At 63.5% G+C, this 10,855-nt stretch overlaps 3 protein-coding genes across 3 annotated transcripts; all 3 read left to right on the forward strand.

The window, feature by feature from the left end:
* Positions 1 to 1,246: 1,246 nt before the first annotated feature.
* On the forward strand, positions 1,247 to 3,491 carry PFL1_04269 (uncharacterized protein; the record flags this gene model as incomplete). Its single annotated transcript, XM_007881792.1, has 2 exons — positions 1,247 to 1,650; positions 1,799 to 3,491. 2 exons carry the CDS (start codon positions 1,247 to 1,249, stop codon positions 3,489 to 3,491), a joined length of 2,097 nt encoding a protein of 698 aa, XP_007879983.1.
* Positions 3,492 to 5,220: 1,729 nt separating this feature from the next.
* Positions 5,221 to 7,207, forward strand: PFL1_04270 (uncharacterized protein; the record flags this gene model as incomplete). The annotated part of the gene is made up of 2 exons (XM_007881793.1): positions 5,221 to 6,261; positions 6,353 to 7,207. The coding sequence occupies 2 exons, from the start codon at positions 5,221 to 5,223 to the stop codon at positions 7,205 to 7,207; spliced, it is 1,896 nt and encodes a 631-aa protein (XP_007879984.1).
* Positions 7,208 to 7,996: 789 nt separating this feature from the next.
* Positions 7,997 to 9,767, forward strand: PFL1_04271 (uncharacterized protein; the record flags this gene model as incomplete). Its single annotated transcript, XM_007881794.1, has 2 exons — positions 7,997 to 8,065; positions 8,181 to 9,767. The coding sequence occupies 2 exons, from the start codon at positions 7,997 to 7,999 to the stop codon at positions 9,765 to 9,767; spliced, it is 1,656 nt and encodes a 551-aa protein (XP_007879985.1).
* Positions 9,768 to 10,855: the final 1,088 nt, after the last annotated feature.

The raw sequence follows: 10,855 nt of genomic DNA on the forward strand, positions 1-10,855 counted from the left end.
CGTCGTCGTCGTCGTCGTCGTCGTCGTACGTACGTACGTACGTACGCGCGTCGTCGTCGTCGTCGTCGTCGTCGCGNGGGGGGGGGGGGGGGGGGGCGGTTGTGTGTTTCTCGAGCGTACACGTACGAAGCCGGAAGAACCTGCCGCCCTCGCCGGGGTGACATCTGCTTCATCAAGGAGGCACAAAGCTGCTCCTTTTGCCACTTGGGCTTGCAAGCTGTGCCTCCTGTATCTGCTTCGAGAGCGAGGCGGCGGGGCCTGCTCAGTCGGCTCGCAACCATACCGTACCGACCGTCCTTTTTTAGCCTCGCCTTGCTTGGGCGTCGGGCGTGGGTGATCCGGGCGTCTGTCACGGTCGGCTGGCCTTAAGCTTTTTGGGGGCTCAATCAATCTCCCCTATGGCATGCCGAGATGCACGCCGACGCAGCCTGTAGAGCCGCAAAGGGCCAACCAAGGCAGGCAAGACTCGCCCCGAGGGGGTTCTATATGGCGATACTACCGGCCCAGCAGAGCACCGCACCGGCTTCTACCGATGGGCGGCGTTGCCCGAGAGATGGACGCCAAAGGTAGGGGTTTCGAAAGGCGGGGCCGAGGCAGCGAGCCGGTCGAAGGCAGGCAAACGCCGAAATCTCGGGTCCCGGATCTGCGCGTGCACCCTGGGGGGGTTGGACCTGGGGCAAAAATTTTTGCCTGCGCGGGCTTCCACAGAGAGGCCAGCAGGCTAGCTGCTTGATTTCGCCCCCGCCAGCCACATCAGCGGGTGCGGCCAAAAAGGAGAGCAAGAAGCAGGTTGGCAGGCTGGGCCTGGCGGCTGAGCGGCCGGCCTGCTGGTCCAAATTTTTCCTTCTGCCGAAGGGACGCCCGACTCTAACCTGTCTTCGCCCCGCCTGGCTGGCCGCCGTCGTCCTCGCCACCATCGTCCCGGACACCCCCTACCCGCTCCTCCCTGCAAGCATCCTGTTTCGACAACCACCGCTTCAGCTCTCTCGCTGCGGCAACCTGGTAGCATCTACCGACTCGAACCCGACCCGTCCCGACTCAACCGGACGGACCGACGGACGGCGATACCCCTCACACCTGTCGCGAGCAGACCCGCCCGCGCTGGAGCCGTTCGCCACTAGGGAGCCCTGATACCGACCAACTGGCTCTCCCGATCACGCACTCGTCACTTTCCGATCGCTTCTCACCTTTCGACCGCCCATCTTCCGACTAGCCTTTCCCTCACACCACACCGACCTCGTTCAAAATGGCGACCCTCAAGGCCAACATTGCTCCGGTCCCGACCGCGGCCGACTTCCTCGACATTGTCCTGTCCAAGACGCAGAGGAAGACGCCCACCGTCGTTCACCCGGGATGGAAGATCACCCGTATCCGCTCTTTCTACATGCGCAAGGTCATGTTCACAAAGGACGCCTTCAACGAGAAGCTCGACGCCATCCTGACCGAGTTCCCCATCATGGACAACCTGCACCCCTTTATCTCGTCGCTGCTCAACGTGCTGTACGACAAGAACCACTACAAGCTCGCTCTGGGCCAGCTCAACACCGCCCGCCACCTGATTGAGCAGGTGGCCAAGGACTATGTCCGCCTGATCAAGTTTGGCGACAGCCTGTACCGCTGCAAGCAGCTCAAGCGCGCCGCCATGGGCAGGTGAGTGGATGTCCGGGCCTTGCGCGCGCGCCGCGCGCGGAGATCTGTTGTTGTTGCGATGCTGCGCTGCTGTCGAACCAGTCGTGGCTGACATTGCACGAGGTCACCCCCTTCTTTCACATTGACCTGCCCTGCCTCTCCCGCGCAGGATGGCCACCATCATGCGCCGCCAGAAGGACCCGCTCGCCTACCTCGAGCAGGTCCGCCAGCACATGTCGCGTCTTCCCTCGATCGACCCTTCGACCCGCACGCTGCTGATCTGCGGCTACCCCAACGTGGGCAAGTCGAGCTTCATCAACAAGGTCACGCGCGCCGACGTCGACGTCCAGCCGTACGCCTTCACCACCAAGTCGCTCTTTGTCGGTCACATGGACTACAAGTACCTGCGGTGGCAGGTCATCGACACCCCCGGTATCCTCGACCACCCGCTCGAGGAGATGAACACCATCGAGATGCAGTCGATCACTGCGCTGGCCCACCTGCGTGCGGCGGTGCTGTACTTTATGGACCTCTCGGAGCAGTGCGGCTACACGATCGAGGCCCAGGTCCAGCTGTTCAACAGCATCAAGCCGCTGTTTGCCAACAAGCCGACCATCCTGGCCATCAACAAGATCGACGCCATGCGCCTCAGCGACGTCGAGCCTGAGCGGGCCGCGCTGATCCGCAGCGTGATTGACGAGTCCGAGGGCAAGGTGCAGCTTGCCGAGCTCAGCACCTACACCGACGAGGGCGTCATGGACGTGCGCAACCTCGCGTGCGACACGCTGCTCGCCTCGCGCATCGAGACCAAGATGAAGGGCACCAAGATCAACTCGGTCCTCAACCGCGTCCACGTCGCCCAGCCCAAGTCGCGCGACGACGTCAAGCGCAAGCCGTTTGTCCCCGAGGGCCTGGCCGACAAGAAGAAGTACGACGCCAAGGACCCGGAGCGCAAGCGGACGCTGCGCGACGAGCAGGAGGAGAACGGCGGCGCCGGCGTCTTCAACATCGACATCAAGCGCGACTACATGCTCGCCAACGACGAGTGGAAGTACGACGTCATCCCCGAGGTCTACGAGGGCAAGAACATTGCCGATTTCGTCGACCCGGACATCCTCGAGAAGCTCGAGGCACTCGAGCGCGAGGAGGAGAAGCTCGAGGCCGAGGGCTTCTACGACGACAGCGAGGGCGAGGACGACATCGTCGACGAGGAGGAGGAGGCCATCCGCTCGGCCGCCCAGGCGATCCGCGCGCGGCAGGAAAAGGCCAAGCTGCTGGCCCAGGACCGCAACAAGAGCAAGATCCAGAACCAGCTGCCGCGCAAGTTCCAGGCGCGGACCATGTCGCAGATGGCCGAGAGGATGCTCGAGATCGGCATCGACCCGAGCAGCGTCACGGCACGCGCCGAGCTGCTGGCCAAGGCCAAGGGTCTGGCGGGCAAGCGCAAGCGCACCGCCGACGCCGACGACGCCGACGCCAGCATGGACGTCGAGGACGAGGCGGCCTGGGAGGACGACGAGGGCGATGCGGCCATGGACGTCGATGAGGCCAGCGGCCAGCGCAAGGCGAGGAAGAGCAACGTCGGCGCCAAGCTGCGGTCGTCGACGACGGCGCTCACCAACAAATCGGGTGGCAAGATTACGGCGCGTGCCGGCGCCAAGCGCGTGCCCGCGCGCGATCGGTCGATGATGGGCCTCAAGAACGAGCAGCAGAAGGACAAGGCGGTGCGGCTGCACGACCTCAGCCTGCGTCCGTTCCAGCTGCAGGCTAAGACGGGAGAGTCGGACAGGCACATCAAGGAGAAGCTGCCAAAATGGCTCTTTGCCGGAAAGATGGGCAAGGGCACGTCGAGAAGTCGCTGAGCGGCGGGCGGCCGATGCCGGTCGATCCGGCCTCTGTCCGTCTGCCTGCCTTGCCTGTCTGTCCTTTCTTGGCCCTCTCTGCCTTCGTCCAGCGACCCCTTCTGCATCTCCTCGCCCGATTTTGCCTCTCACGTACATATCCCCTTTAGGGCGTTTGGTTTGCCGCGCCACCTCACCTGGCCTCTCTGCACCTCTTTCTGGCATCCCCCTGTCTCGACCGACTCATGAAATCGCATGTCACTTGTACGATCTCTCGTTGGCGCCGTCTGTGCAACGCTCACTGCTGCTGCGGTTCGGACCGCGGCCTCCCCTGACGCAGAGGCTCGTCGTGTTGTCGCGCAGTCCGGATCACGCGGTCCATGCCGGCCAGGCTATGCGAGCAATCGCCTCGTGCTCTTCGCTGCCGGAGCGAAGCCGTCTGCCCTGCTCTGCCCTGTTATTGACAAGACGAGCATTAAGCGGCAGACTAGGAAGCGTCAGAAGGCCAAGGAGACTTCGCGGCGAATCAGATCCTTCCATGCCGAAGCCCTCGTCAAAGCGGCGCGGCCTGCTATCGCCTTGGCCTGTGTGTCTGTTGTGGCCGTTCGCCAGCTGCGCTGCGGGTTCTTGGAGCTGTTGCGGGCTGGATCGGTTCAGTCCGGTCCCTGGCAAAACAGCCTACGCCATGGTCCCGCCTTGGCGATCTGAACGCGCGTGCTGGCAGGCCGGCTCATCCGACCGACTGGCCGGCCGGCCGGCCGGCCGGGCTGACTTGCAAGCTTGCTTGGCTCGTTTGGGCAGGTGCGCCTGCTCGGACCTGCGCCGGCGCACGGTGCTGTCAACTTGCCTCGCGTGTGCGGAAGAAAACCTCCGCCGCCCCCGCCGCCGACGTCTCCGGCGTTTCCAACCGACTCCTTCGATCCGCGGCCCGCTTCTTCCAAACCGTGCCTCGTCTTGTCCCCTCGCCCACCGCCCCTCTCGACGGTAAAATGCTCTGCAAGCATTCGATGCCGTGAACATGTATGGTTCCCGTCGTCGAAGGCAGAGCCGCGAGGAAGCCGGCTTGCCGGTCGGGCTGCGAGGGAGCACGGGCTATGTGCGGCCCTTTCAGGCACCGACTGACCGCTGTGTTGTTCTCTGTCAACGAGCTGGATCGATGGCAAAGGGCAGGGTCTTCGAACCCTGCATGCAAAACCGACTCACTTCGGACCAACCAACAGCGAGCAACAACGAGAGCACCAGCGTAACAAGCAAGCCTCGTTCTACCTACTTGGTGAGCAGCGAAGCGGCGAGATCAAAGCAGCAAGCAGCAAGAATCATCGTTGGACAGAGACGCACGTTTCCCGACCACCATGCTTCGTGCGCTCCCACGCCCTGCGCCCTACCCCGGTCGTTGCCTAGCCGCCCCTCGACGCGGGCGTGCGGGCTGCTTGCCGTTGCCGCCGACTGAGATAGAGAGAGAAGCTGGGGCCGTGTCTACAAACGCCGCGTGCATGCAGACAGTCACGGCCTCGTGCGAAGCCGATGCTGCGTCTGCTCGGCCGGACAAGGGGAAGATAGAGAGAAGGTCAATCAACCTCGGCCAGATACATAGGCGGCCCTCGATGGCGTCCCGGCGTCCTCTTCCCGTTCCGACTTCGCCGCCGCCAGTCCATGATCCACGACATCTTCAGCCGCTCCTTCATTCCGGCAGCGACTTCGCTAAGGTAGCGATTCGTGTCTCCCTTCCGTCGAGTATCCTGCATCAACCATGGCCTCCCCGAACCCGGCAGTGCAGGCCGCTCTCCCTGCTCTTCTCGGCTTCCACAACCAGGTCCAGCTTCGTCACCGGTCCGAGTCGGAGCAGAGCATCAGCAGCAGCGGGTGCAGCACGGATAGCGCACAGCCAACATCACCCAGCACACCGCCCATCGGTCGCCTCTGCCTGGTCGAGGATCCGCCCATCGCCTCGCCCAGCTCGAGCTTCTCGTCCTTCTTTCCCTGGGTCGATGCCGATCCCGCCGACGAGGAGAGGCAGGCCAGCGCCAAGCTCAGTCCACGTCCGGTATCTGTCTTCAATTCGCCGTCCAAGAGCGAGCAGACACGGCCTGAGCTGGGCACCTCGCCATACAGGAGCTTCAGGAGGCCTCTGCCGCCGATTCCACAGATGCCGATACGTGCATCGACTACGGGATCGCCTAGGACCCCGCTCCGCACTCCTGGCCTGTCGACGCTCTTTTCTGGCGACCTGATCGATCGGACCGCTTTGACAGCGTCACCCGCCACGACGGAATGGTCGATTGCTCCGCTTGGTGAAGATCCAGACGAGTCCGACGTGACTCCGAGCAGGGCCTCGAGCACGCTCAGCCGCCCGGGGCAGGACCACGAATCGCCCTCGGAGTCGGAGTCGGACGACGACGGCGCCCAGCACTCGCGAACCAAGGACAGCGTCGAGCTGGCCGACTATGGCGAGGACAGCGGCGAGATTCAGATCCCTACTATTTCGACGACGAGAGCCATGGTCGACGTTCGACATCGTCCGCGGCCGGCAGCGTCGGCGGCACAGCGCTACGACATCTATACGGACAAGCACCTTCCTGGCTACGAGGTCCGATCTCGCAGACCGGCGTGGCCATCGACCTCGTTCGAAAGCTCTGCTGATGGACTTGAGCAGGACACCGAAGGCGACTCGACGTTTATCCGGACACCTCGGCAGGTCTGCGGCTGGAAGGCGGTCCTGATGCATCCGAAGAAGCTGGAGCCCTCGAGAACGGTATGGACAGACACGCACGGCAAGCGCAGGAGCAAGGTGGTGAGTGAGCGTGCCGGTGGTACAGCGCTGCCCTTGTACGCCACCGAGCTCATCTTCGATCGTCTTCGTTCCCCCCTCTCGCCACCGACAGCTGGGCCAAATCGCCTTTGAAGCGCGACAGGAGCCCCTGAAGCTCCACTTTGACTTCCGGGCGGGCTCCGGCATCGTGGCTACGATGCGTCAGGGGCATCACCTCCTTCGTCGCGAGTGGCATATCTCGCTCATAGATGGGACGAAGCTCACCTGGAAGATGACCAAGGGCGAGCTAGCCCTGTACCTCGCCCCTGAGGACGTTCAGGTCGCCGTCTTCCGCAAGGCACCGCGAGGGTCCAGGGGCCAGGCTGCAAAGGTAGGACGATTGGAGGTGACGCTGCCCGGCCAGGGGCAGAAGCGTCGAGCCAGCTGGTACGACCCTTCGATATCGCGGAAAGGCGAGGTGCCGATGGATCACCTCATCCTGGCGAGCTTGGTGGCCATCTTTGCAGCCTGCGGCGGCCACAACAGGGTCAAGGCCGGAGCTGAGACGGAAGACGACGCGGCAAGTCCTGTCGCTGCTGATGCACCTCGGTCGGACGTGGACGACTTCCTCGTCAGCTCGCCGTTGGAAGTCCACCTCGATGAGATCGAGACAGCCTCGCCGACAAGGCCTGTACAACAGGAGGGCTTGGCGGTCGACGAGTCGCCCACCACGTTCGAGGTTCGTCCTACCCGTGCGCCCTCGCTGCTCTCGTCGACGAGCGGCATGCGGATCGAGAGGTCAGAAAGCACCGCTCGAAGGAGCCTGATGTCGAGGATCCGTCGACGATCCACGGTCCAGGAGCGCGTCGTCATCGAGGAGGAACCTTCGGATGCCGAGGAGGCAGGCGAAGACGTGGCGCGGGCACCGAGCCCACTCAGCAATCCTTGGCTCGTCCGCGAAGCTCAGGGAGGCAGACAGAAGTCGTGATGCCTGTCATGAGCCTCGATCGCGAGCATATGTTGTCCATGCTGCTGAATGCGAGAGTGTGCTTGTCAGTGTTCAGTAGTGGCCGTGCAGTGAGAAGGATGGCAACCCCTTGGCGACGTTTGGGTCGATCGACTGCGACTTTATTCTATCGCCCGAGAGCATCGAGAGTGGGCCCGAGGAACGGCCGGCGTCCGCCTGACCCCGCGGGCGAAGAAACTCGAACTTGGCCCGCCTGTGCGCGTGCGTGCTCCTCGTTTTTTTTGCGTGCCCCGGCAATTTGCCGAGACCAGGCAACTTGGCCGGGAGACAGGCGGCCTCGTGGGCGCCGCCGTCGACCCGCTGGCGGGCGCCGCGCCGGGACCTCGGGGCTTTCTCCGATTCGCTCGCTCGCCCGCGCGCTTCTCCCCTCGATGCTCGATGCTCGACGGGGGGCCCGTGTCTGGGGCCGAAGCATGCAAGCGCAGGCCGGGAAGAAAGCAGGCAGGCAGGCAGGCGGCTTGCTTGCTTGCCGCTCCGCACCCGCTCCGGCCTGACCGTCAAGTGACTCAGAAGCTAGGGTCGGACAGGGGGCAGGCAGAGGGAAGCAGGCAGGAAGAAGGCGGGGGAGCATTTCCCTCGGGCCACGGCACTGCGCGTTGGGCTGGGCGACCTATAACAACCAAGCCCCCACGACCGCTTCCGCCTTTGCGCCCCTTCCCCCTCTTCCACCCTATCCTCCCCTCCTTTCCTTCCCCTCCTTCTCACCCCGCGTGCCTCGAGAAGACCCACCTAGCGCACATACCATCCATCATGGCGTCCGTACCGCAGGCTCCCGTCATGGGAAACTTTGGCCTCCCGCCGATCAAGAACGAGCCCATGGTGAGTGCTTTTTGGGCCGACAGCTTCCGAACGACTCGACACATGCCTACCGGCGAGCGCAGTCGAACTGACTCGAGAACCTCTGCGCCGCCTTTCTCTCTACCACTCTTCGCAGCGCAACTATGAGCCCAAGTCCGACGACCGCGCCAAGCTGCAGAAGGCCGTCGACGAGATGCTTGCCGCGGGCCCCGTCGAGGTCCCCGTCATCATCAACGGCGAAAAGATCAAGACGGGCAAGACTGCCAAGCAGCTCAACCCCTCGAACCACGCCCAGGCGGTCTGCACCTACCACGAGGCCGACGCCGCGCTGGTCCAGAAGGCCATCGAGGGATCCCTCAAGGCCAAGGCGGCCTGGGAGAACATGCCCTGGAACGACCGCGCCGCCATCTTCCTCAAGGCGGCCGACCTGCTGGCCCACAAGTACCGCTACAAGGTCATGGCCGCCACCATGATCGGCCAGGGCAAGAACGTCTGGCAGGCCGAGATCGACGCCGCCGCCGAGGCGTGCGACTTTTTCCGCTTTGGCGTCAAGTACGTCCACGACCTCTACTCGACCCAGCCCCCGGAGAACTCGCCCAACACGTGGAACCGCACCGAGTACCGCCCCCTCGAGGGCTTCGTCCTCGCCGTGTCGCCCTTCAACTTTACCGCCATTGGCGGCAACCTGTTTGCCGCGCCCGCCCTCGTCGGCAACGTCGTCGTCTGGAAGCCCTCGCCCATGGCCATCTACTCCAACTACCTCCTCCTCGAGATCTTCAAGGAGGCCGGCCTGCCCGACGGCGTGCTCCAGTTTGTCCCCGGCCCCGCCGAGGAGATTGTCGGCGCCGCCATCAACCACCGCGAGTTTGCCTGCCTCCACTTTACCGGCTCCACTTTCGTCTTCCGCAACCTCTGGAAGCAGATTGGCAACAACCTCGACAAGTACCGCGGCTACCCGAGGATCGTCGGCGAGACGGGCGGCAAGAACTTCCACCTGGTCCACAAGTCGGCCAACGTCGACGCCGCCGTCACCCAGTCGATCCGCGCCGCGTTCGAGTACCAGGGCCAGAAGTGCAGCGCCCTCTCGCGCCTCTACGTGCCCCAGTCGATGTGGCAGGGCGAGTTCAAAGAGAAGCTGCTCAAGCAGATTTCCGAAATCACCCTCGGCCCCGTCGAGGAGTTCCAGCACTTTATGGGCCCCGTCATTGCCAAGCACTCGTTTGACAAGATCATGGGCCTCATCGACGCCGCCAAGAAGGAGGGCGGCCAGGTCCTCTGCGGCGGCACCGGCGATGACTCCAAGGGCTACTACGTCCAGCCCACCATCATCGAGACAAAGGACCCCAAGTCGGTCACCATGGTCAACGAGATCTTTGGCCCCGTCATCACCGTCTACGCCTACCCGGACAACGAGTTCGAGCAGACCTGCCAGCTCATCGACACCACCACCGAGTACGCCCTCACCGGCGCCATCTTCTCGCTCGACCGCCACGCCCTCCTCCAGGCCAGCAACCTCCTCCGCAACGCCTCGGGCATGATGTACTTCAACGACAAGTGCACCGGCGCCGTCGTCGGTCAGCAGCCCTTTGGCGGCGCTCGCGCTTCGGGCACCAACGACAAGGCAGGCTCCATGGCCATCTTCTACCGCTTCGTCTCGGCCAGGACGATCAAGGAGACCACCATCGACCCCGCTCACCACCTCTACCCGTCCAACCTCCAGTAGGCGGGCCCCTTCCCCCGCCACCATCCGCGCGCGTTGCCACCGGCCGCGCGCGCCGTCCCTTTCCAACATACCCCGATGTCCTCAAGCACGCCCTCTTCCATCTCTCTTCCGCATCGCATCCAGTCACCGTCTCGCATCAGCATCTGTATTCGTAACTTCCCAGCGAGACACCTGGACCCGCACCCCGGCCCCTCCTCCGCATACCAGGCAAGGAGGGACAGGCGTGCACACCATCCTGTACTTGTAGACATCCTTCCGGTGCGGGAGCCGGCTTAACACAATCTCCCGAAATTCTTGTCCAGATGATGACTGGCTTGATTGCCCGCGAGGAGGACTGACTTGTTCGATGGCGTTGGCATGCGATGGCGTCGGTGGTGTATGAAGGTGCGGGATGGTGCTTGGTGGCGAGGAGCGCGTTTCGGAGGCGTGCCACCGAAATAATCGGGTCTCGGTCTTGGGTCGGGTGTCTCTGTTGGGGCGCCGATTGCACTGATCAATTTGCACTGGCTTACATCGGGCTGCAGTCAGTCGCGGATCAGCGCTATGAGACGCTATTAAAGACCACCGTCATCCGGAATGATCTCAGGGCTGCTGGAGGGCATGCTGCTATTGCTGGACCTCGATGCCACCAGAGGGCTGCGATCTATCATCCTCGACGTCTACCGTCAACAGGGTGGAGGCGAGGCGCGAACGAGCCATCCGCCTTCCCTTATTCCTCGATCGACCAACACCATGCCTGCTGTCTGCCTTGTGCTCCCAGCAACCTCTTTCGAACAGCCAACCCAGAGCACATGCCACGCGCCGCTCTCGATCGAATCAACAGCCCACACGGGTCAAGCCAGCCTCGACCGCGACGACGAGCGCTACGTCGTCAGTGGCAAGGGCATGGCGATCGACGGGCCGTAGTCCAGTGGAGAAAGATGGCAAATACGCATTTCGAGGAGAGCAAGGGAAAGAGCGCGGTACTGAACCTATCACTGAACGTGTGCACAGGGCGGCGGATGGATGAATGGAGAGGCGGGTGAACGAGGAGCAGGGGCCTGGCTCGCGCTCGCGAGGTGATCAAAGTCGGTTGCGACGTCGTGAGG

This window comes from Pseudozyma flocculosa (genome assembly GCF_000417875.1).
Source record: "Pseudozyma flocculosa PF-1 unplaced genomic scaffold scaffold00013, whole genome shotgun sequence".
Lineage (NCBI taxonomy): Eukaryota > Fungi > Basidiomycota > Ustilaginomycetes > Ustilaginales > Ustilaginaceae > Pseudozyma > Pseudozyma flocculosa.